The sequence below is a fragment of the Pongo pygmaeus genome, chromosome 7 (genome assembly GCF_028885625.2).
Source record: "Pongo pygmaeus isolate AG05252 chromosome 7, NHGRI_mPonPyg2-v2.0_pri, whole genome shotgun sequence".
Lineage (NCBI taxonomy): Eukaryota > Metazoa > Chordata > Mammalia > Primates > Hominidae > Pongo > Pongo pygmaeus.
In genome coordinates this window covers 144,909,136-144,935,511 of record NC_072380.2, presented here as the reverse complement: position 1 = coordinate 144,935,511, position 26,376 = coordinate 144,909,136, and the positions used below count along the sequence as shown (strand labels likewise).

Below are 26,376 nucleotides of genomic sequence, written 5' to 3'. Positions count from 1 at the left end.
GCATGCTTATCTTATTTTTCCTATTTGGAAATAATATAAAATGGAGGTAGCTCATTAGGGATAGCATTAGGAGATATACCTAATGTTAAATGAAGAGTTAATGGGTGCAGCACACCAACATGGCACATGCATACATATGTAACAAACCTGCACGTTGTGCACATGTAACCTAAAACTTAAAGTATAATAAAAAAAATAAAGTGCAGAAAAAACAAACAAACAAACAAAAGAGTCAATATTTTCTCAGTGGGTTCCAACAATGGACCCACTGAGACAATATTGTCATCAGAATTCATTCATTCAGTCATCAGAATTCATTCATTTATTTACTCATCAAAACATATTTCCTTCCAGACATGAGGCTAGCTGTTAAAAACACAGCTCTATAAATGTTCGCTCTCTTTCCTGAGCTCTCAGACCTAGGAGAGAGCCCAGGCAAGTAAACCAATAGTTATGATCCAGCCTACAAAGAACTATTGTACACAGAAAGCACAGAGAGGGCTCCTACCCCGGCATAGAGGAGACACAGGCTTCCCCAAGAGATAAGAATTGATAGGTGTCAGCAGGCAAGGAAACAAGGTTGACTGGGTGGTGTAGAGGAAAATAAATCAACTCCATCCAATAGAAAAACATATTTACTGCAGAAAATTAGCACAATAGCTGGCATAATGACAATTATACAAAATCAGAAAACTTTCCAGGGCAATATGACAAAACGATGTGATTTCTAATCACAAGAAAAAATCATAAAATGCCTATCTATAATCCTACAAGGAGAAGTGCTGGTTTTATACAAAGAAAACCACAAAATTTTAATGAGAGTAATAAAGGCATATTTAAATAAATGAAGAAATACACCATGTTTTGGTTGAGAAATCTGAGTATTTTAAAGAAAGCAACTGTTCCCAACTTAAGTTATAAATGTAAAATCCTTCAATAGAATTCATTTTTGTAAAACCTGAAAAAACTGACTTTAATTTCTACTATGGTAATAAACAGGTAAGAACATCCAACAATTTTTTAAAAGGCCAAGGAGAGAAGATCCTTCCTTCCTTCCTTCCTTCCTTCCTTCCTTCCTTCCTTCCTTCTCTTCCTTCCCTTCTTTCCCCTCCTTCCCTTCTTTCCCTTCCTTCCCTTCTTTCCCTTCCTTTCCTTCCTTCCCTCCCTTCCTTCCTTCCCTTCCCTTCCCTTTTCTTTCTTTCTTTCTTTCTTTCTTTCTTTCTTTCTTTCCTTTCTCTCCTTTCTTTCTTTCTTTCTTTCTTTCCTTTCTCTCCTTTCTTTCTTTCTTTCTTTTCTCTCCTTTCTTTCTTTCTTTCTTTGTTTCTTTCTTTCCTTTCTCTCCTTTCTTTCTTTCTTTCTTTCCTTTCTTTCTCTTTCCTTTCTTTCCTTTCTTTCTTTCCTTCCTTCCTTTCTTCCTTCTTTCTTTCTTTCTTTCTTTCTTTTCTTTCTCTCTCTGTCTCTTTCCCCCCCCACCCTTGCTCTGTTGCCCAGGCTGGAGTGCAGTGGCTCGATCTCTGCTCACTGCAGCCTCTTCTATCCAGGTTCAAGCGATTCTCCTGCCTTAGCCTCCCAAGTAGCTGAGATTACAGGCATCTGCCACGTATTTTTAGTAGAGACAGTGTTTCACCATGTTTGCCAGGCTGGTCTCGAACTCCTGACCTCAAGTGATCTGCCTGCTTCTGCCTCCCAAAGTGCTGAAATTCCAGGCATGAGCCAAGGATTTGTCTTAACTAATAAAAATCCTGTGATGTTGGAGGGCAGGTGTTATTATTAATACTGGTATCCTCATTTTCATGAGGAAGCTAAAAGGAGTTAAGCAATTTGCCCCAAAGTTCACACCATGGAAGAGACAGAGGTACAACTAATCTGTTTGCATCTCCTCACCTCAGACCCCACAATCTTTTCACTATGTCACATGATTAGAAATGTATTAAATAAATTTGAGAGATAGCTAACTGACCCCCAAACACACATGCCTGGGGGTCCTAGAGATTTAGAGGTTGTGTGTGTGTTTGTGTGTGTGTGTGTGTGTTTATTGGTGCTTAGGAAAACAGTGCTTACTTTGGTCCATTTATTTCAGTTCAGAATAAAGTTTAAGCCCCTGGATTATCTATATTACACGTGCACATTGCATTTGCCCTTTGATAACATTTCAATGTCTCAGCAATTTCATATCTGAATCGAAGTGGTCAAGCATGTCAGTACCCTGTTACTGTCACTTTGAATGTGCAGCTACCAGGAGGGTGGCCAGAACTCAGTGGGTGACCGCTGACAGACAGACGTGGGCTTCCATATCGTCTGTGCCCTGGGCTCAGACCATCAGTGAGAAAAAACCTGGAGGGTCTCCCTGGGAAACTCGTTCTTCCCCACCGACTACTGCAGGGACTGAGGAAGCCATGAACACTACAAGCCTTTTGGCACCTGCTGCTGGGATAATGGCCACACCTGGCAGCCCATCCCAGGCCAGCCCTACCTCGGGTAAGAGAGGGTGCTCACTTCTACCTCTCCTGTTTTAAATTAAACTTAGCATTGTCTGTTTTGATAACCTTTCTAAATTTTTGGAATATAACACACACACAGAAAACTAAGAAAACATAAGCAATATAATTAATTATCATGAAGCAAACTCTTCCTTCTCCTTTCCTTTGCCCTACCCCTTTCTTCCCATCTGTAGATGAATGAAAGCTCCTTCTTTCATTCCCCAGTTCCTCTCTCTTTTATGTAATCCCACTCCCCAATTTCTTCTCTTTTTCCTTGTTTCATTGTCCATTAACAAGCAGTATGACAACTGCGATGGATGGACCAGGGCCTGAAGTTCCAGGCATGAGCCCTGCCTGCTGCTCAGCCTCACCTCGCCCCTCCACCTTCCTCCTGTAGACTCCAGCCACAGCACACTGCTTACTGCCCACATCTCCTGATCTTTATATATGCACTTTGCTGTGCCTGCAAAGCCCACTCTCCTCCAGAACTGCTGTGCTGCTTGACTTAGAGTAGATGTCACCTGACCCAGCTGAACTGGGTGTCCATCGCCTGTGCCTCGGCTGTTTCTCAGCCTCACCTCTTTCCTTCCACTTATCCATATGAGGGAACTTGCCTGCTTGAGCTTCTCTCTCACTCATCTCCTACAAGGAGACTGTATTGCTGGTTTTGCCAGAGGCCAGAATCTTAACAGCAAGGATCAAGTCCTGAAGTGACCCTTAAATTAAGGCTTCATTAACATGATAAAAAAATTGTTGAACTGAGCCCATACTCTCTCGTGAATATGACAGGCAATTTATCGGGGGTGGGATGGATCAAGGTGTACACTAAGACTCAGATGAATGAGAAGCAACTCATTTTTTCTTTGCCCAGGAGCACCCACATTGGACATTTCCTGTACAACACCATCGCTCTCCCGTGCAGGGTCACCATAACTTACCAATGTTAGCTGGTTTCCAATGGCACCCATCACACTGTATCACAGTCAAGATGGGATTTTCCCATTTCCTTTTTCACACTCCATTGTGGGTTTTATTTCTTACTCATCTCTGCTTCTTAAAGCCCTGCCTGGTTCCTGGCTTAACCAACATTGGTTGGATAGGGCAGGATTGGTGGCCCTGGTCCTTTTCTCACTCAGGGCCCCCTAGAAGAGATGCAGGCTCACCTCTCTCTCATCTCCTCCCAGGAGCATTCACCCATGGCACACAGACTCCGAGTCCAACCAAGGCAACAGCCCCCAGAGATCCACAAACAGGTGAGAAACTCAGTACAGAAGTGGGGGTTTTGGGGTGGGGCATGAGAGGGATGGGAAGCTTGGGGACAAGGGCGTGGTGGGATGGGGTACCGGTAAGCAATCTAAGCAGGTTACTCTGCTTTATTGTTTCCTGCAGGAAAAGAGTCAGAAGAACTGGTTTATAAGCCTTGCCATGCTGCTAAATTGCTGTGTGGTCTTGCACAAATTGCTTCCCCTTTTTTGGCTATCATTTCCCTATAGAGTTCAAGAATGATTTATCTTTAAGATGTTATAAATTTCTTGCTGTGTGTATCACCCAAAGTAATTCCATTCTGACTTCTGGAAGGCCATTCTTGCCCTTTGCAGGTGATCTCTCTGCAGAGTGGCCATTCACCCCTGATGAAGAGCCAGTCCTGGTCCCAAGACCCCATCAAGTTTCAAGTAAGTACCAGTGCCCAGTCATTACTATTGCTTGTGTTTATTTTGAACAAGGTCATGTAGTAGAATAAAGAGAGGTTTGTTCAGTAAATTTAGAAAATCAGACTCATGGGATTCAAATCTTAGCTCAGCCATTTACTGGTGAGGTGGCCTCCAGTACTCAACTTCCAGGATTCAGTTCCCTCAACTGTAAAGCAAGAATACTTGCAATTTTTGTGGGCACTAAAAGTGCCTGTTTTTTTTTCTTTCCCACAAGGTTTTGTATTAAGTAAGATAATGTTTGTGGAAGTGGTTTGGAAGTATAGAGCTCTGTAGAACTTAATTCAATCAGCTTTTATTGAGTGAATGTCTATTGGGTAGCATGCTGGGCACTTTGCAAATAGAAGCTGCTCTTGTAATGAGCAGGGTTGATGGCAGTGAAGGAGGAAGGAATAAAAAAGATGATTCCAAAATGCAACCTCATTTGCTGGGTGTGATGTCCTGTTGTTCTGTGTTAAGGGATACCTACCCTTTCCATCCCTGCACAGCATGGATCTAGAAGAAGACCATTTCCTGAGTTTGTAGCTCTGTTTTCAGAACTCCTGACAGAGGCTGAGGACTTGAGTTGCTGTGGTTTTTGCTGCGTTTTTCCAGCTTTTGGACATCTCACTCTCCTCTTTTCTGTTGAGCCAGATTCCATAAGAAAGAAATGGATGCAAAGTGAGTGCTTCAAAGCTGCTTGAATTCTCAGGCTCCTCCCACTCCTGAATACCTTTGTACACCAGCTTCTGAACCATCCAGTCATATGTCAACAGGGCATTATTAAACTGCTGGACTCTGCCCCATCTCCTTTTTCATGTCACCTTAGATCTGCCCCAGCCTTACTCTCAGCCTGCAGTGAATAGTGAATGAACCTTTCAGACACAAAGATGTGATTATGCTACTAAGGAAATTATATCCCTTTTCTCCCAGGAGTTCTAAAGAAACACAGTGGTGCAGATGGAGGCTGTTGTGAGATCGAGTTTTAGAAAACAGGTTGACTATGTCTATATCTATGTCTATATTGGTGTCTATATGCATATCTATATCTATATCTGTATCTATATCCATGTATCTATAGCTATCTGTATAACTATATCTGTCTCTCTTGTTAGCTCTATCTACTTATCTAATACGTATTTACCATATCTATCTATTTATTAACCTACCCACTCATCTGTCATCTATGTAATAGATATTTATCCAAGCCATCTATCTATCCATCCTTCAATTAACCCACCTGTCCATCCATACCTATTTATCTTTCTATCTGGTTATCTTTATTTCTTAACTTCCATATCATAGATATTTGCCTATCCATCTGTCATCTACCTATCTACCTATGTAATGAAAAACATAATTGTAAATTAAAGGGGTTCTGGCATTTCTCGGTAACTTATTCTGCTCATCCAAAAAAAAATCATGCCACAAAGTATTTAGCATCCACTCATTCATCCATTTAATAAATATTTATTGAGCTCCTACTGTACTGCCAGGTACTATGCTAGGCGTATTTTTACTTTCTCTTCACAATAATTCTGCAGGAGAGGTAATATCTCATTAAGGAATTATGGTGAGTTCTACATATAAAAGGAGACTCCATTTTGACACCAGATCTAATTTCAAAGCTTGTGCTTGTTCCACATCTCTGTGTCACCTTTCCCAAGATATGCAATATGTGAAAAAAAAAAGCTGCAATTGAAAAAAAAGAGTGGCTAGATTCTTAAGAGAAGCAGAAACTGCTATGTATATCCAGAGAGGAAGAGATTACCATCAGGTGAGGGGATGGTTCAAGAGTTTGTTGATTGAGAATGTGGCATCTGAACAAGGTGCATTCTAAGCAAAGGCATAGCTTAAGCAAAGGCACTATACCTTAAAAGGACGGATGTTGAAGGTGCTGAAGGTGAGGATAGTGTGGAATGAGGCTAGAGAGGTAGCCAAGAGTGAGATTAACAGTACTTTGTCACCATGTCAAGGAGTGTAAACTTCTGAGGCAACTGGGAGTAATGTGATCAGATATGTGTTACAGAAAGGTTTCTCTGACTGCAGAATGGGGAGGAGCGGGAGAAGCTGGAAGCAGGGAAACTTGCGAGGCGACTGTTATGCTAATGATGACCAGTGGTGATGGTGACTGGAAAGTGGAGGTGACTGTTTGGATGGGAGACTTGGGTGATATTTAGGAGGTAGAACCAAGAGGATGCGGTGATGGTGGAGTGAGCACAGGAGGGAACCGAAAATCATGCCCAAGTTTGAGCAACTAAGTGAATATCCCAAGTGTCATTTTCTGAGTTAGAGAAGGATGGATGGGGTGGGTTGGGGCAAGGGACATGGAAATCAAGCCTTGGGAATGTTAATTATGTTCAAGTAGTGAAGTGTGATGGTTATGAGCATGGGCTTCAGAGTCAGATCTTGCTGGAGTTACTCCCTGTTGCATAACTGATACAACTGCAGAATTACTCAGACCCTCTGTGTCCTCTTCTGTATACTTCTGATGTCTACTTCACAAGATTTATGAGAATTAGGTAAAATAATGTATGCAAAGATCTTAGGAGAGTGCCTGATACGTAGAAACTGCTCAATAATTGATAGAGAAAAAGTCGTGGCACATTGATGGAAACTGGTCAATGTTCTGGAGGGTTTATGTTCTAGTTAACTCAGAATAAAGTATTTTCTTTCTACCTTCTTAAAAAGTCTTCTGCTAAGATTATGAGCCCCTTCTCCACTTAAATAAATATATTACTGGCCAGATGTGGTGGCTTACACCTGTAATTCCAGCAGTTTGGGAGGCTGAGGTGGGAGAATTACTTGAGCCCAGGAGTTTCAGACCAGCCTGGGCAACATAGCAAGGCCCCATCTCTACAAGAAATAAAAAATAAAAATAAGTAATTACTGCTAAATTATAATTTTGAAAGATGTTCAAACATGACAGAATAATATTAAATGAACACATGTCAACATGTCAAAGATATTATTGAACTCATTAAGTAATGAGGAAACCAGAAAGATGTGAAGATTTCTTCAATGGGGAATTTGAAGGGAAAAGATTTATGTAGTCAGTCAAAGGAATTCTCAAATGAATTGATATTCCACAGCAATAAACTCTTTTTTTTTTTTTTACTGGACAAAAATCAGTTGTACCTCTACCAGACAAAATTCATTTACATTGCTATGGACAGAAATAATTAGCATTGCTCTTAGACAAGAATTATTTATATTGCTATCAGTTAACATCTACCCCTTGATAGTTGTAAAATCACCCATTCAATAGAAAGTCAATTAATGGTGCACAATTCTTTTTACCCAGACAGTCTCCAGAGAGTCTGCTAGACAATAACCAAAACTGCATTAAAAGGGTATTTAGTAATACTTTTTGTTTATTTCCAGGTTTTAGATAATTTTTCCTGATAGTGATTAGTGAACCTTTGTTGGAAGATTATTAGTAATATTGTAATATAACCTTCCAGTCCCTAGAAAGTAAGCTCTATGAGAGGAAGGCCCTTTTTCTTCTTATTCATTTTGTAGCTCTAGTGGCTGTCACCAATGCCTAGCATGTAGTGGAGCTGAACAAATTTTTAATAAATAAATAATAATAATAATTGCTATTATTTATTGTTTGTTTCATGCAAACAACTTTGCAATATGCAATATACTTTATATAAATTGTCTCATTTAATCCTTCCAGTCATCCTATATGATAGGGATGGGTCTCCGTATTTTCCATATGAGGAAATGTAGGTGTAGCCATAGGAAGCTTTCTGAGTCTCAGCAGATCCCAACGAGTTGGAATTTTTATTAAAAATAATTTGTTCTCTCCTTCTTTTATCTTTGGCCTTCCTCCTCCTAAAAACTAAAAATTAAACAACACTGAAAATCTGGTTCACGGAAACGTAATTAACTTTCACTTGATGGAAACACAGAACTCACAAACTCAGAGCCTGACTCTCCAGTGACCTAGCATGCCAGTCTCGTCTTTCAACCTGCCCTTCTTTCTCTCCTTTTTGCACTCACATACACATGCGCATACATACACATACTCATACAAAGGCAAACACACATCCATATGCTCTCACGTGCATGCACACACATGCACACACGTACCCTGCACACACGCATGCATATACATACCTCATACCCCCTGTACTCAATTTTTTCTCAAATCCCCCTCAGGAAGTCACCCGCTTACATCATGCAGAGTCATTGTATGCTCTGTTCCTTACACCAGAAATGCCCTCCACCTGATGCATTCCTGTTCAACATCTTAGATCTCTGTTTAATATTTGCTTCTCAGCGAAACTATCTCTGTTTTCCTTCAGGAACTTGATCACCACCTTCTTTCCACCTGTCTCTTAAAACTATCACAGTAGCTTTATTGGGTAATGGTGAGGAATGCTATGTTTACCTGTCTGTCTCAGAGCTACCTGAGATCAGGACAAGATTATATTCACCTGATGCAGGGCTTAACAAAGAGAAGATGCTTGCTAAACTCTTACTGATTTGATTGGTCTGGGATTGCATCTTCTAGGGTGTCCTCAGCCGCTCTTCAAGGTGGGAGCTATGGCAGCTGCTCCTCTCACCCTGGCTATTCAGAGGCTCAACCCATGCCTGATGGAGCTGTGCCAATTCTTCCAGCAATGCCTCTGCATGAGCCAGAGGAGTCCCAGGACAGAGGACATGAGGTAACCTGGCCCAGTGGCTTCTTTTCACATCGAATATTTATAGTTTTCTTATTCTGTGTGGCTTTTCTGCAGGCCACAAGGCAGTCAGGCAATAAGCAATCCACAGATAGGCAGCAGAGGGTACCTCAAGGTAAGGGACTCTCCAGTGAGTCCTTTACTAGACAGTCACATCTTTGAGATTCATGATGGAATCTCATTCATAGCTGGTCCTCAGAACCAAGTGCAGTGCCTGACACAATAAGTATAATTGAGTTGAGCTGAATTGAAGTTGAGTTGAGTTGAGTTGAATTGGAGTTGTGATGAGTTGAGATGAGTTGAGTTGTGATAAGTTGAGATGAGTTGAGTTCTGTTGAGTTGAGATGACTTAAGCTGTGATGAGTTGAGATGACTGGAGTTGTGATGAGTTGAGATGAATTGAGCTGTGATGAGATGAATTGTGTTGAGATGAGTTGAGTTGAGTTGTGATGAATTGAGATGAGTTGAGTTGTGTTGAGTTGGGATGTCTTGAGTTGTATTAAGTTGAGATGACTTCAGTTGTGATGAGTTGAGCTGTGATGAGATGAGTTGAGTTGAGATGAGTTGAGTTGTGTTGAGTTGAGATGTGTTCAGTTGAGATGAGGTGAGTTGTGTTGAGTTGAGATGAGTTGAGTTGAGTTGGGATGAGTTTAGCTGTGATGAGATGAGTTGAGTTGAGTTGTAATGAGTTGAGATGAGTTGAGCTGTGTTGAGTTGAGATGAGTTTAGTTGAGTTGCGATAAGTTGTGTTGAGTTTAGATTAATTAAGCTATATTGAGTTATGTTGTGTTGAGTTAAGTTAACTTGTGTCATGTTAAGTGGAATTATGGCAGAGGATCATGGCAGAGGATCATGAGTGGTTCTTTAATCCAAATGCCCTTAGCCTGGCGAGATTTGCTGGGAGAGAATAATTAGAAGATATGTCTCTCTAAATTCCAGTTCTTTCATAAATCCCTACCAATCATCCACCAGCAAAATAAGCTGGAAAACTTAAATTAAAAAGCAGACCCTGTTTTATATTAAGAAGGTCTAGACATGGACATTTTCTTTCCTACAATGCTGACATACTGTTCTTTCTTCTGGGATTTATTCTTGGCTGTAAACCCAGAACTAAATTACATAGATGAATACTCCTGCTCCAGTGGCCTGGATACCAATCTCTCCTGTATTTAATGTTATTTTCAAAGACTACTCTCAAGATCCATTAGCTTTTAAAATTTCTGCCTCTGAGTCTGAAGCCTAGGTGGACAGCCATTTTCCATCACCCCTTTCCAGCTGTAATCTTTGATCCCCCCAGTCAGTACAAACATTTCCCCCATTCATAGATGACAATAAGCAAGACCTATAGTCCCAAAGCACAGGTTTATTCTAAAGAAAACTTTCACGACAATACTTTCTGTATTGTCTAGGTTAAGCCCACTTTAGGAGATCCTTTACTCATTAACTTAACCAACAACGTGTACTGAGTCTCTGCTGTATATCTGTGATGCTCTGTCCCAAGCCATGGGGACCTAGAGATTAATCAGAAATAGCCTCAGAAACTGAGGGTTTCATAGTTGGAAGGAAGAAATTGTCATAAACACAAATCAAAATATAGTATTATAGATAATAGAACCAAGTCACGTAACCAGGCAAAAACCTGTTAATCATATCCCGTTGGAAAATACCACATTTGAAAACATTCATATTGCAAACAATAGCTGAATGAATAAATGAAAAAGGCATACATTTTCAGAGAGAAGTTTGAGTTTAAATTTAGAGGAGTGAAGCACCTGTTTGCTTGGGCTTGTCCCTTATTTTCTGTGTATTTTCACTGAATAGTAAATTTTTCCATAAACTCATACACTGAATATAGGCCAAAAATACTAGAGTAGGGGAGGTGGCATTACTCAGTATGTTTGTTGAGCATAGCCTCTGTGATAAAAAAACAAACAAACATACAAACAAAAAAACACTGATGGGAAAGTTGGCAATGTAAAAAGACAAATTTCAAAGCAGCTGACAAGTGCTGTAGCAGACCTGAATAACATGCTATGGGATCCCAGGAGGAATAACTAATAGGGTTTTATGGAGGAATAGGAGTTTTCCAGGCAAAAGAAAAAGCATCTGCAAAGATGGAGTGATGGGTAGCCTGGAGCATCTAAGGACCACTGAGATGTTCAATGTAGCTGCAGCAAAGATGGGAGACCAAGTCTCTGGCATGTCCCTATTCAGGACTACCTTGCCTTTTAACCACCTGGGTCACTTATTATATGCTCTCTTTGACTTTCACTCTAGAGCTCCATCTGTCCCCTCTCCAAGCTTTCTACACCCTCCTTGTTCAGAATAAATAAAACATACAGAATTATTGAAGTCCGGCCCTCTAAATCCTGTCCATTTTTAAACTGAGATACTCTAAATTCCCATTCTCTTCATATCATCTCCCTCCCAGGGTCATCTCTTGAAATCTTTCTTATTTAGGGCCCCAGAACCATTCTTGGGGCACACTCCTTGCAGGATAACAAAGCCACAGTCCCTGGTGACTTACAAATTTTGCTACCTCAGGCCCCAGTCAAGTGTCCAAGGCTCCTCATCTATTCAGGCTGCTGCTGACTCCACAGTGCGTGCAGCAGCTTTGGTCTGCTAGGAATTTAGATAGACATACCTACAAGGGGCTGGTGTAATCATGGGTACTTCAACACTAGTTTCAGTTCATCCTAGCCATAGCATTGCAGCTTATGTCTGCCCTGAAGAACTGAAAACAAACAAAATAGGGCACCTTAACAACTGATTTTCTTCTAAGACCATCTAGCCTTTTCTGCAAGGAAATACTTCCTCCAGTCCATGTAAGGAATACATATTCTTTATGAACAGGACTTTGACTCCATTCCTGACAAAGTAATAACCATGGGCATTTATCTATTGTTCATTTATCACTGTAGGGGATGCCTCTGCCAGAAAGCTTGGGGATGGGACATGTCATGTTTAAATAGTTTCTCTCCTGATCATAGAGGCAAGATTCCCATTCATCCTGAGAGTGGTGTACCCTCTCAAAGTGAATTCAGGCACAGAATGGCAGATTTTTGGCTCATGAAGGTGTGGGTCATGTTTCTGTGGTTGCTGCAACTTAAATCCTGGCCTCACACTTGGCAGTTTCACAGAGCACCTTAGTTTGGATGATGTTGTCCATCTAGCAATATGAACTTCTAAAGCAGATCACTCCCCAAAGTTGCTTGATATCCTCTATCACGGAAGCTTTCTAAGAAGTTTTGTTGCTGTTGTTAGAAAGCATGACTTGCAGGTTGTTACATTTGCTAAGAAGAAATGGGATTAGACCATAGAGCCAAGGTCCCCAAAGCTAGTAGGTAGTTTAGTGTGCTATAGAGAGGGCAGGGCTTGAAGCCAGGCAGGCCCGGGTTTAAATTTAGTCTCTGCCACTTACAAGCTATGTGGTCTTGAGCTAGTCATTCAATCTCTGAACCTCAGTTTGTTCATCTACAAAATGGGTATAGTCCTGTGTACATTCTAGGCCACATGTTGCACAACTCCAGGAGCACCATTCATGTAAAAGGGTAGCAGCATTCTTGTATTGACAGTGTTGTGAGAACAAAATGAAATGAAATAATATATCTAATTGTTCTTGCATAGTACCTGGAACGCTGCACTCTGTGGTTGCTGATTAAGATACTGTTGTGGTTGCTCTCTTGTCCACTCCCACAGCCAAGTGGGAATCCCATTGCTAGCACACTTGACATGTTGTAGCTGTGCTAACCAGATGTCTAGTGGCCATGTCAGCTGTTGAGCTGGCCAACCTTGACATCCTATCTCTGGAACTTTTGAAAGGTCTCTCTAAGAGTACAGGTTTGTAGGCTCACAAAAAGCGTCCTGGATGTGTTCATCACTTGCTTCTTCACACTTGGTTCCATTTCCTGTCCGTTCTCTAGTAGACTCTTTAAGGAAAGGGGCTGACTTGTGCAAACTACCTTTCCCAGAACACGTTGCCAACCAGATTCCTGTGAGTTCATCCCATAGAAGATACTGAGAGGAGATTGGAGGGCAGTAGAGGGGAGAAGCCAGGGAATTTCTCCCCCTCCCTTTCTGCTTTGGGCAATATTTCCGGGAGCAGCTCTATTCCCTCTGTGGTCCCAGTTTCCACAAGGAATCCTCATAACAACTTCAGCTCTGCGGTCCCAGCTGCCACCGAGGCCATTGCCCTCTGTGCTTTGGCCACAATACTTTCTCCGTCTGTCCCCTCCAGGCCCAGCAACTCCCTGTGGCTGCTAATGCAGGGTTACCACACCTTCCCCTGTTGGTTCTTTCAGCCCTTTATCACTGATTCACCGTATTAAAGTCCCTCTATAGAACCACCAAGTCCTGTTTTCCTGGCAGGGTCCTGACTCAAATACTGATCTTATTGCCTACCAGAATGACAGTGTGCTCTGGCATAAAGTGGGTTACCTGGGTTAAAATCCAATACTACCACAAGAAATCCCTTGGGGAAGTCATTTAATCTCTGTGCCTCAGTTTCCTCAGCTTTGCACTTTCCTATAAATTGGGGGTGATAGCCCTTGGAAAATCTCTACCACAGCTTGACTTGAGCAATTAGTTGCACAACTCTCTAGGGTGTGCTAGAATCACAGAATGTTACAGGTGGAAGAGAAATTAGAGAATGTTTAGCCCAACCTCCTCAAATATCAGGTGAGAGACTGAAAGAGAAGTGAATTCCCAGAGTCATACAATGAGCTAGTTGACACAGCCTGCACTGAAAACTCTTCTTTCTATTAATTGGGTGAGTGATCTTTTCACCACAGCCCTTTGATGCAGCTCCTGCCGCCTCTGACCAAGAACAGAATGTTATTTTGCAAAGTGTTTGCTGCATTGGTAATGATAGCAGCACTCCACTCTCTCTCTCTTCATCTCCCACTAAAATAAATAAGCAAACAAACAGAAAAATGTCACCATGTATTGAGCACCTCTTGTACGCTGGGTACTGTTCAGGAACTTTACATATGTTATCTTATCTTTATATAACCTGCGAGTATAGGTTCCATTATTGCCTTTCATTTATATATGAGAAAACTAAAGTCCAGAGGATTAAGTTATTACCCTGAAGTCATGCATCCTAGTACGTAGTGGGGCTAGGGATAAAAGTAAGTCTTGCTGGCCCCAAAGTCTGAACTTCTCCCTACCCAGCCTTCTTTCCTATCTCTCTTCTGACACCCTTTAAAGATGGGCAGAGGGTTCCTTGCTGTGAATAATTGGCCATATAGTTCATGTTTATGTGCTTACCTTTAAAACTCTGGCTGTCTTCTAATAGCCATCACAGGATAGTTATTGCTCCCTGCTCTGATTTAAATCCTTAGATACTGTCTTGAATACTATTCCTGGTTTCTGAAGAATGCAACATATATCTGTCAGAAGGTGAAAAGGGTGTCCCACTCGCACAGTAAGTACACAGCTTGACTATGTTGTAACTTTGCAGTGAATGCATTACACAAAAGGGTCCTGTAAATCTGAGTGATTCCCAGACGTCTTTGGAATGCTGTAGCTCATCTAGTCCTCATTAATTTGGGACAAAGAGCACCTAAGATTTTTCTTATTCCCTTTCAGCTAACAGCTTGATGTTTGCAATAAGGTCAAGGGAAAAACACAGCAGGAGTCAGCCTGACCAAGCATTGTTGCTCTCTGCGTGAACTCAGGCAAATGTCTTAGCCACAGAGCTCCTGTGTAAGCGAAAAAGACAAATAAAAATAAAACAAAGGACAACCCCCACACAAATACTGAAATTCTTGACCAAAGGAAAAATGCATACAGATAATTCATGCAAAAGAAGGCACCGTGAAGTACTAGAATTTATGTTTCGTTATGGTACCTTTCTCCTTGTCCTGGTAGCTTCAAAGCTTCATTTATTCCCAGATATTCCAGGTATCAGCTTTGTTTTTTTCTCTCATCTCTGCAAACAAAGTCCTAAAACCAATAGTTTGGCCATTTTATCATGCCATCTACCTGAACTACCTCAAGGGACTCTGATCTTCTAAATATCATGGAATTATATTAAACTGTGTAGAAAATCCCTTCTTACTATAACCCAAATATAAGCTGGGTGCTCATAGGGCTCAGTCGTGGCAATGTTTTACACTTGAACAAACAAACAAAACAGTGTAATAACCCAATCTTTCCATTTGGGTCCTGAAGAATACCATCTGGGATCCCTGGGATCCATGTCAACACTTCTTAGAAACTCTTCTTATTCTTTCTGCCCTCCACTATTTCTCACTTCTCACAAGCCATCATCTTAAAACTTCTCTTTATATTTCATTTTTCAACTTATCACTCAGTAGCTCTCCTAAAATCAAGCTCTCTGGCTCTTTTCTATGTTTCCATTTACCTCTTCTGCTTACTTTGCTTTCCTTCTGCCTCCATTATTTTTTTCTTTCCCAAACACAGGGTCCTTATTTCTTATGCAAGTCCACCATCCCACTTTTCCTGTCTTCTCTTCCTATCATCACCTTCATTCTGCATTAAATGACCAAAAAAATACAGGCATTAGGTGTGGGGGTGGGGCGGTCAGAAATCAAAGATAGAAATCCCTTTATCTGGTATAAGGATAGCAAATAGGAAATCTTGCAAACACGTAATTCAACAGTTCTTTTGTCCTTGCCACATTAAAATCTCTATGCACACAACATATTACATTTACTGAACAATTTATTAATGAGTTTAAATTAGCCTCGTGCAAGCTGTAGAGATGCGTTAGATACAGCTGGGTATTAGAAAATAACATTGGGCAGTGAGTGGAGAAATAGGAGCTGCTCCTCACTAGACTTTGCTGCCAACTAGCAATGGGGTCTTGCACGAGTCCTTTCCACCCTCTGAGGCTCACCCCTAGTGACCCCTGCCCAGTGCACTGCCCCACACTTGCTCTCTGGAAGAGCCTAGACCCTTGTTGGTGCCATCAGGGTTTAATTTATGTCTCTACAGTGTTTATGTCTCAGTACCTTGAGTTCCTTCTTCTTCTGCTTTTTTTTCAGCCTTAAAGCAAAAATGCCTTGAGAATATCTGCAAGTCTGTGTGAGGCCTTGAAAATAACACTAGGGCATAACAATTACTTCAGGGATATGCCATCCACCCTGGCTCTTGTCCCAAGTGGGCTACATTTGAAGAAGTCACTCAGGCTCCAGCTAGATCATCAATTAATTGAAAGTGGTTATTCTTAGAAGTAGCATTTTTTTCCCTCTCCTGTGAATCTGTGCAAAACACTGAAGGTAAAAGTTTTCTTGTTAGAGGCCTCACAATTAATACAGTAGCACCAGACTCCTTGCCTGCTTCAAAGTCATGGAAATCTAGTGTTCATGCTCAAGAAACTCCTGCAATGCTTGAGGCAATCCTGACAATTTAAAAACGGGGGATGCGTGGGCACACTAGCCTGCACAAACCAGTTCAGCCACGGAGACTCTGACACAATACCTGAGGTGACTTAAACTTGAGACTTTTGAAAGACAACAAAAGTATAAATTAAGATTGAATTCATACTCTAGAGAAATTCACATATACTGTTTCTATACAGTTAACTAAAACGTGTACAACCAATCAGACTTGCCATGGTATGGGATCTATATAATCTTCCAAGCCCCCTTAAGTGGGCGATAATGAAAACTTTATCATCAGGAGGAGGTTTAGAGAGTTGTTTTCATTGACATCTTGTCTTGATTCCTCTTCTGTGTGACCCACTGGATTCAGAGGTCCCCATGAGCACCCTCAGGTTCAATGATTCATGAGTAGAACTCAGAGGTAGGGAAAACTGTTATATGCACATTTAGCATTTATTACAACAAAAGGATGCAGATGAAAAGCAGCAAAGGTGAAAGGCACCTCTAGAGAGAGTCCAAGAGAGCCCAGACACAAGCTTCCAGTGGGGTTGCACAGTCAGCATCTAATCCTCCCAGCAACAATGTTTAACAACACGTTGGGTATTGTTAGCCAGGAAAGCTCATCCAAGATTTGGTGTCCAGGGGATATTTGGGGGTGTGGAGAAGGTATGGAGTGCCTTCATGGCCTGCATGGCTAAACTTAGTTATTCAGTCTCCAGTTCCTCTAGAGGTCAAGCTGATACTGCATGACCTAAGGCCCCACCATAAATCACATTGTTAACATAAACTATCTGTCATGGCACAAAGCCCCAGGTACAGGAGACACTCATCAGGCAGGATATTCCAAGGATTTACAGGGGATTCCCCAGGAGCTGGTCAAGGACCAGATGTTCCTCTGGAAGGTGCAGGATTTGAGCTCATCTGTGGAGTACATCTGTGGAGTCAACTTCCTTCTGCATCCCCACATACTGAGTTGCCACCTTCATTGTATCAGGTTCCTTTTTCACTCTGTTCAAGTTTGCGGTTGCTCCAGTATCCCTATCTATGCTGAGTCTCCATGTAGAGCATGTGTGCCTTCTCCAGTGGCCCTGCACGGACCCCTTATTTCTAATTACCAGGGACAGCTTTTCTCCTGATGTGCCTGGTGCTCCTTCTCCACTCTCTTGCCTTAGGACTCTGCTGGGCCATGAGTATTTTTTTTTACCCTTTTGTGATCTATGGCTGCCCTTGGGTGAGGAAAGTCACTTTCTGTTCATCATCTAAGTAGAAAACAGTTTCCACCATTGGAAGACCCCTGAGTGCCCTGGCACTCCTGTGAACCACAAGGTGCCTGGGGAGGTAGAACTTGGACATTGGAGAGAGGAGCAGCCAGACATTTCTCTTTCTAATCATATGCAGAAAGATTTCTTTTTATTCTCCAGAACACTTGAAAGACTCTCCAAGTTATGCAAATGTCAAGCTCATAAATATATGTTGTCATGACTTTTGCAAAGATGAAGAGGATACAGCAAATTTTCTGGGAGGCAAAAGGACTTCTACCTGGATAGGAACCAAGCAAACTCATTAAGTATGGGTTAATTTGATTCAACCCTTGCATGGATATTAATTAAGGACCTTTGACAGGAAAGGGTCCTCAAGGTTCCTCAAAGAGTAACTTATCATCAAGGAAGGTGAAGAATGGATGGATGGCTTGGGCCCAAGACTGGGGCTATTCACTTGTGGGGAAACCCATGTGGACCCAGTAACCCCATACTTTGGGAATAATGACTGAGCATGACTATAATCTTTAAGAAGCTCAAATACGGAATACCTCTAAGGCTTATGCAAGGATCTGGCCTAACATCAAGGACAAAGGCTCAGAGGACTCCTTGGGGCCAGTTTTCTACAGTCACACCATCAGCCACAACAGCAGCAATGGCAGAAGGAAAACAGGGCCCAGGAGTGGCTGACAACTGCCTGGAGTCCAACTGGTCTCCTGGAGTTCATAAGAGGTTTGACCTCTTCTGAGCTGAATGTGTCCTGATTTAGGGGATAGCTAGGTCAATAAGAAAGCCTCAGGGGGTGCTACTGATCTGGAACTCCTACTAATTAGTGTGTATATGGCCACCAGTGGTTAGCAGATGAGGTGAAAGAGATGGGACAGTATCTGCTCTGATGAAGGAGACTGCACAGTTACATGTGTAACATCATTAAACTGCATTCTTCCAGGTAGCAAAGGTGCAGGCATATTTCTGTCTATTTCATTCATGCCCAGAAGACCAGCTAAGCTGTCAAGAGAAAGAGAGAGAGGGACAGAGAGAAGGAGGAAGGGAAAGGGAGAAGATGAGGGAGAGGGAAAGGAAGGAGGGGAAGGGAAAGAGGAGAGGGAAAGGGGGAGGAGGAGGGAGAGAGAGGAGAAAGATTGTGTTTGTTCCTTGGCCCCAGTGCATGGCTCTAAGTGTTTGTGTGTGTATGTGGCTCCCTATTTCTGCACAGGTGCACTAGTGCTGTGGGTTTGTATGAATGAGACATTTAGGTGCTATCGTAATGAAATCTAAAATTTTAAACTCTGATTTAGAGCAGACTTTTTCCTCTTATGTCTGGGTTCTTGTGAAAACTTCACTCTCACCTTATTCCACCAACATAATGGTAAAAGGCCAAGGTTCCAGGGATATTGAAGGCCAGTGGTTTTCAATCCGGGGTGATTTAGCCCCCAGTGGACACTTGGCAATGTTTGGAGACATTTTTGGTTGTCACAACAAGGTAGGGAGTGCTACTGGCATCAGTTGAGTAGAGACCTGCGATATTGCAATGCTCGGGACAACTCCTACAAAAAAAGAATAATTTGGCCCAAATGTCAACAGTGCTAAGATTAAGATACTCTGTTGTAAGCTATGGGGAAAAAATGATCCTTCTCAAAACCCCATGAAATGTCTCGAACAAGATACCTATGCAGATTGTTATGCCTTTGTATTGCTCAGGCATAATAACAATCTCAGTTATGCTCTTGAGCATAATAACAATCTCAGCTATGCTCTTGAGATGCTGAAAAGATGGATTTTGCTGCACTGAGCCATAGATGCCCATGGGCTTAGTCATTTTAGAGATGGTGGGTCTTTGGTGCTAATGAGCAAATATTACAGACAATGCATCTTCATTCCTCAAATCACATGAGATGCTGAACAATAGTTAATGATCTACAAACACAAGCCTCAATGCATGAGAGTAATTACTTATTTGAAGAAGCCCTTCAATGGGTTCTTTCATAGAGGCTCAGTTGTGCCCTGATTTAATTGAGGAGTCCTGCTTCTGCAGGAGGTGGCCATAGAGTGAGCAACTCAGAGGGTTCACAGCCAGGCTAAGCTGCATTCCAGAATGCTTCCATCACACATGAGCTTCTACAATGCCTCAACCTCAACAACACCATTTTTTCTCGTCTGTAAAGTGGAGCTAATTCATCCTTGCTCCTAGGATTATGAAAGCAGTAATGGATGGGCTGCTGCAGGGATGATGAGGGCAAAATCCTATAAAACACTTGTGGTACATTACACATACTCAATAAATGCCAGTTCTCCTTTCAGAATCAGGAAAGAAAACCCTTCACAAGGGGATATGAAGAAGTGACAAAAAGAACTGGGACTTAATGAGCCCCCATACCACACACTGTACATGGCTTTCTTGAGCCTCGCAATCCTAGTAGGATTAAGCCCATTTAACAGATGTGGAAGCTAAAGCTGAGCAGTGACAAACTCAAGGTCACACTGCTACTCAGTAGCAGGGCTGGCAGAGGAACCTTTTGTGTCTGATTATAAAGCCCCACCTCACCCTACCCCACAGCTTGGGCAGAAAAGCCCTAAAGGAAAGAGGCATCAAATTCCAAGGTCTGAGGCCAAGAACATATAAGAAGAATCACGCTAGAAATCCTCTTGCTAAAGAATGAACTAGACCAGACAAAGCCAGCCCTTTATCTTGCAGGAGAGCCCACATGACTTTCATCAGTCTTTCATCCCCCGAGAGTTCCCATGATGACCCTGAGACATAATCTATGGGCCTCCTAGCCTTTGAGGTGAGGTGGGGTAGAACAGGGAAGCCATTGTTCTCTAATTAGAGCCTGGGTCTTCTCTGAGGCTCAAGATGGGGCCTCTTAATATGGAGCATTCACCTGTTCCAAGCTATAGTATTATGATGCTTCCTCCCTTCAGAGGCAGCCCACCTGCCAACATTCATGAAAGGCTTCCTTCTTGATGTGAGGAGTGGGGAGAGGCATCACATGGCTAAGGGTCTTTCCTTGGGGTATAAAGGACTCAGTCTGCACCTGTTCAAACCCTAGCATCATTCATCCAGCTGCACTCCAGTGGAGCCTTCACGGTAGGCACCTGTTATTCTTGATGGTTGGGGAGACAGAGAGCAGGGGAGGGAGGAAGGGAGGAAGACAGCAAGCAAAGGAGGGAAATAAATGGGAGAAGAGAAGGAGGGAGGGGGAAAGAGAAGGAGGGGGAGAGGGAGGGATGGAGGGAAATGGGTGGGAGATGGAAGGAGGCAGAAAGGGTAGGAGGAAGGAGGGGAGGGAAGAAAAGTGGGAGAAATTGATGAAGGAAGAAAAGAAGGGAGAAAGAGAGGGTAGAAGGGAGGGAGGGAGAGAGGGAAAGAGGGAGGAAGGGAGAGAAGAATGGAGGGGAAATGAGGAGATAAATGAATGGAAGATAAGGTAGTAAGGGATGCTCTCAGGGCTGTCTGAGATCTGGATGTTGCTCCAGGATATAGCTAAAAACCCAAATTGCTCTGAGTCTATCTGTGAAAAGATGCAATGCCAGATAGACAGCACCTGGTGAATTTACCTGGGGGAAAAATCCACCACTTCACATTAGTGAGGATCCTACAAGCCTGTGTGGGGCAATGACCCTGCCCAGGGCACCTGTTGTGGAAACACAATCAGCATTAATTATGGGCAGTCCTCACTGAGCACTGAGCAAGTGCCGGAGATGGTGTTCTACCTTTATAAGACTCATCACATTTAACCCTCATGATTCCCTGATGAAAAAACACCATTATATGCATTTCGCTGCCCAGGAAAATGAGTTCCAGGCATCTTCAGTGCCTGGCTCAGGGCACTCGACAAGAAAAAGGCAGAGCCTGAACTCCCTGACCCCAGCCCAGGTCTGTCCGACCAGCAAGGCCTTGGGCTCAGACACTGGCTATGCGGCCATGAGACCGGCCATTGGGAGACAGCTTGGGGAGCCGGGACTCCAAACCTGGCATGCAGACCAAGGCGAGGTTTCGGGAGCCTTCTCAGGCCCACAAGGACAGTACTGACCCATGAGGCCACGATAGCCCCAGAGGCTTCCTTGGGCAAATTAGGAGAAGGAGGTCTTTCCTCCAGGTAGACACAGCCCCACAGCCAAGGGCACCTGACTTGGCCAACAGGAGGATACTGGATTTCAGAAGCAGGCCTGCGCCATCCCACCCACATACCCTAATGTGCACGTACCCCGGATTCAGGTCATCCTCACTGTTGCCCAGGGCTGACCATGTGCTTCTAACTGGCACCTTCTGGCTGGCACTGACTTTCCTTCTTGGCGCTCAGTGAGGGAGCTGTCACCTGCTGTGTTTCACCACACCCTAGCAAGAAGCTGGCCACCCTAAGGGTCCTCCCAAGCAAGTACTACCAATAATCGTGACAGTTATGCAGTGAATCATCACTGGGATGCTTAATTTGGCTCAAAGGACCGGCCTAGCCGTTTAGGGTGTTGGAGCCAAAACAAGTCAGACTGGCCCACCTGAGTCTGGTCATTGCCAGAGCGCCCCCTTCTGGGCAAGGGCCACCCTGGCAAGTGACTCACCCTCTGAGCCCAGTTTCCTCGTCTAGAAAGTGAGGCATCTTGATAGCCAAAGTCTTGGAGGGTTGTCACCAGACAGCAAGTGGGGCATACTCAGTGGAACACCTGACACAAAGAATGACCCAATCCATGAAATTTTGTGTTTAAAGGAATAAGGTCATGAAGTTTATTACTTACTTTTTAAAAAGTTGTGGTGAAATATACATAATATTGACCATGTTAGCCACTTTTAAGTGTACAGTTGAGGAGCATTAAGTGCATTCACATTGATGTGCAATCATGCCACTGTCCACCTCCAGGACTTTTTCATCTTCCCCTACTGAAACTCTGCCCATTACCTAAGAACCCCCAATCATACCTCTTTATAACTTATTGCAAAAATAAATTAGAGCATAGTCAAAATTATGTTTCTAATAAAGTCATTTTGGCTCATTTGCATTCAAGCAACATATTTCAAGGAGGTAATGGAACATGACCTTCAGGCCGTCTTATCTGAGCTGCAGAACGACCCAGGGGAATGCAGCCCTGAAACACGTGTCACAAAAGAAAAACAGAGACCCACTGTGCAAAACTGATCACTCTTCTTCATTCACCAGACAGGGCCTTCCACTCTTACAGGGGATTAGGGAACAGCACAAAGGCCTTCATTGTAGCAGCTACTACTTATTTAGCCTTTAACCTCGAGCCAGATGCCATCATTGTAATTCTTAATGCTTTTGAGCAACTTCTCTATGTCAGGCGCTGTTGTAAGTGCCTCACAAAGATTAACTCATTTCAGTCTTCACAACAACCTCACAGATAGGTACTGTTATTATGATGACACTGGACTTGGAGTCAGGAGACCGGGGAAGTCGGACATTCTTGCCATGATTTGCCAGGCTCTGAGCCTCAATGATCTCATCTGTAAAACAGGAGCTTGGACTGGAAGATCCCAATGCCACTCCAAGTTCAGACATGCTGGCACGGTGTGATGGTCACAATAAAATACCTGACATACTGTGTGGCAGAAAGTGACTACATTGTCCAAGTTCATATTGGCCCCATTTGTGTGGGTATCACTTCAATGAGGTCTCTGGGCTCCTCTGAAGTGCCTTCTGCTAACCACAAGAGTTTCCAGGGCATACCACTTTCCATTTGGAGACCTCTCTTGTCTTCCCCTTAATTTTCAGTCTTGTTTCATGGCCTGAGAAGGAATCATTCAGAACTGAATTTCCACCAAACAGTGAGAGAGACTGTCTAACCTTGAAAATTAACCAGTTTTAGGAATTTGTGTGGCTAAAAAAGGCTCTAAGCAGAGCGTTGTACCAATGAGATGGCAAGCAGATTACTAGAGAATTCTTGAGCTGAGTGAGAATCTCAAAGAACTCACACTCTACCCTTTTTTAAAAAATTCATTCAACAAACATTTATTTTGCAGCCACCAGAGCTTGTGCTAGACCCTGGGATAGGTCCATAGAGTAGTGATTGTACAACCTACAGTGTCTTCTTCTCTGGGACACCTTCCGTAATTTCAAGGCTTGCTCACAGGCAGAGTGACCCGCCATGGCCCTGGGTACATATGTAGGACCACCAGAATACGGGGCGGGCTTGGTCTCTGGGAGAACAAATTTCACAAAGTGCTCCATCCTTCGGGTTGATGCAACACTGCAAAAGACAAGCTTCAGAGTCAAGCACTGGCTTTTTCAGCATCTAGTTGACCCCCCTGACCAAGTGCTTTTGTGCAGTGCACAACATGTACAACCCTATCCAGCAGCCCTGTGTGTACCACTAGGGTAGTATGGATCAAGATGTGTTATCATTCATACTTTCTCCCAGAAACATGTTCTAAAAGCAGAATATGCACAAGTCAACCAATCGTATTTACATTATTTATGGAGTTACATTCTAAGGGGGCAAAAATTATTTTAAAAGCACTCTGGTCTTTTCCCTGCCCCTCCAACCCTGCCCCACTATTAAATATATAATGGACTGGCTAGAGTCCGTTAAGGGCTTATTGAAGTTAAATATTTGCTGATCTCAGCAGACGGCAGCTACAAGTTAAAAGCAGTAGGGTTGCTGGAATCTGCCCACTTCACCCCTTTGCCCCTAGAGCATCCTCTGAGGCGTATCTATTGAACTCTCAGGACCGCAACAAAGTATTCAAAACGCTCAAAAGCCAAGGAAGGGAAGGAAGGAGACGCTGCAGGAAAAGATTTGTTTGCTAGCATGCAGCACCACCATGTGGTTGTAGGATTTATTTATATGTCAAGTGATGGTTGAAAGGTTCAAGACCTACGTGCCAAAGGTGCATTGGGAATGCTGGGTATATCATAAAGTACGAGCTATTTAAAATTCAATTAGCAAAAGCCAAACTACAGCACTTGTTACCTTGCCTCCCTTCCGCATTAGTCTATGAGCAACTCGGAGGTAAGGAGTGTGTTTTCCTCACTTTGCACTCCTGGATCCTCAGTCCTTTGATGCCTGACATGAGGCAGGCCTGGAATAAATGACCATGGAATCAATCAGTAAATACAGAAGCCCACGGCTGTGTCTTCAGGGAGCTCATGGCTACATTTCCATTTTACAGATGGGTAAACTGAGTCTCAAGGAGGGAACATAATCTTCTTAGAGGCACACTGTCAGTTAGTGGCAAAATTGGAACCTACACCCTTTCAGGGTTTTCTCCTTTTACCACATGCCTTGAGGGACCAAGAAAGGACATGGGGGGTCCCATGGGTTCTTTCATGGGAATTCTGAAAACGCATTCATCCTATTCTGCTGGCTTCTCTCCCAGGAGTCTGTTCCAGTTGCTGTCTAAGCCCCATCCTTTGCTCTTCTGCTATGATTGCGTTTCTCCTCACGAGTGTGCTGATGATCCCCCATGCCGGTGAGTAATGATATCTTACACCACAGTTCCAGCTTAGCATATAATTACTTCATATGAATACTGTCCCTTCAACATGCCCACCTCCACCATCTTTCCCACGTGTCTTTTAAATGTCCTTATTTTTCTGTAAAATCGAGATGGTTAAACATATTCCTCTCTTGTCTTCTTGCTTTATTTCTTCCCTCTTTTATTAGTTTGCAACTACCTTGTGGTGACAAAAATGACAATTATATGCTCTACGATAATAAATGGTTACAAACATTTTTGGTACATCCCAAGAGATTTTATTTTCAAATGTTAACACCTACCTTTCAAAAAATTACAGTCATAGAAAGTTTACGTGCAATCGTATCCACTTACGTGTGAACTGAACATGCTCGACCTGCAGCCCCAAGTTTTTCAGGAGTAAGTGTGTGACCACCACTGAGATAAGACTGCTTGCCCAACAAATTCGCCAATTCTGGGGCCAGACACTGTAGCAGGGAAGGTGTTATTGAGGCTTCTGACCCAAAGATGTGGCAGTGGTGTCTGAATCTGGGTCTTCTGAGAAACAGAAGCCCAAACTAGATCAAGTGTGCAGATTTCAGTAGAGGAAACAACAGTGAGGAAAAACATGGAGTGGCAACTGTGAAAGGCAGAGATCTTCAGAAAGTTCTGCCTGTGAAGGAGACGGGCAGAGGGGAGGTGAACGTGCCCTAGACTTCAGTTGGATGTAAGCTGGCAAGGTCATCCAAGAGGAGCCGGAGGAGTCCCGTGTGCCCCAGGAGCCTTGTCCTCTGTGGTGTACCTACCTGCTCCGGGACATTGGCTGGGAACAGGCATGAGGGGGACGAGGCCTCTAAGCAAACCCTGCCTTGGACTTCCAAGCACAGCCGTAGGCCCTCGGTCAGTTATGCTTCCTGTAGTTGGAGCTCCGCAAGGTCCCTTCTCATGGCTTCCCCAGTGGAAATATGAGTCAGATACAAGACAATGCTTTATAAGTGTTGACCATGGGGAGGGTCTCTGTGTATGTTGAGGTCTCTCCAGGGGTCTTTATCCCTGCAGCAGGACGGGGAGCAGCTTCCATGTTGGCTCCCTCAACACAGCCAGAGTGACTGCTGTGCTTCCTCTACTCTCACTTGGAGCTGCCTTGTGACTTCCAAGGGCAGGCATCAGCTAGTGGGATGGTGGCCACATTTGCATTAGGAGAGGGAGATCCCTTGGCCCTCCCACCTAAGCACATGGTCCCTTTGGCTGCGAGCTCTGCATTGAAGCTCATGCTGCAGCCCCCCCTTCACACACCACCATGTGTTGGCTCCCACTTCCCCCTTGTCCTGTGCATGTTTGTTTCCTTCCAGATCCTCTGAGAAGGGGCCTGAGGAAAAAGGTGGGTTTTGTGCAATCCTGGTTGATCTTTTTGGTAGAATACATAATACCATGAAATCGCATTCTAAAGCACCAAGAGACATTATCATTCCACTATCTAAAGATGTTATATTCTAAGTTT

At 43.2% G+C, this 26,376-nt stretch overlaps 2 protein-coding genes across 2 annotated transcripts in view; both read left to right on the top strand.

Moving 5' to 3' along the window:
• HHLA1 (HHLA1 neighbor of OC90) overlaps positions 1-18,424 on the top strand; it is a 44,610-nt gene extending 26,186 nt beyond the window's left edge. Inside the window, exons 12-17 of the mRNA XM_054498086.2 lie at positions 2,233-2,478; positions 3,665-3,733; positions 4,079-4,153; positions 8,691-8,844; positions 14,202-14,284; positions 15,870-18,424. Of these exons, the coding sequence (XP_054354061.2) occupies positions 2,233-2,478; positions 3,665-3,733; positions 4,079-4,153; positions 8,691-8,844; positions 14,202-14,284; positions 15,870-15,913 (671 nt within the window). The 3' untranslated portion in view covers positions 15,914-18,424. The remainder of the gene's footprint in view (positions 1-2,232; positions 2,479-3,664; positions 3,734-4,078; positions 4,154-8,690; positions 8,845-14,201; positions 14,285-15,869) is intronic.
• Positions 18,425-20,513: 2,089 nt separating this feature from the next.
• Positions 20,514-26,376, top strand: part of OC90 (otoconin 90) — a 35,027-nt gene continuing 29,164 nt past the window's right edge. Inside the window, exons 1-2 of the mRNA XM_054498094.1 lie at positions 20,514-20,555; positions 24,798-24,890. Coding sequence (XP_054354069.1) covers positions 24,845-24,890 — 46 coding nt within the window. The 5' untranslated portion in view covers positions 20,514-20,555; positions 24,798-24,844. The remainder of the gene's footprint in view (positions 20,556-24,797; positions 24,891-26,376) is intronic.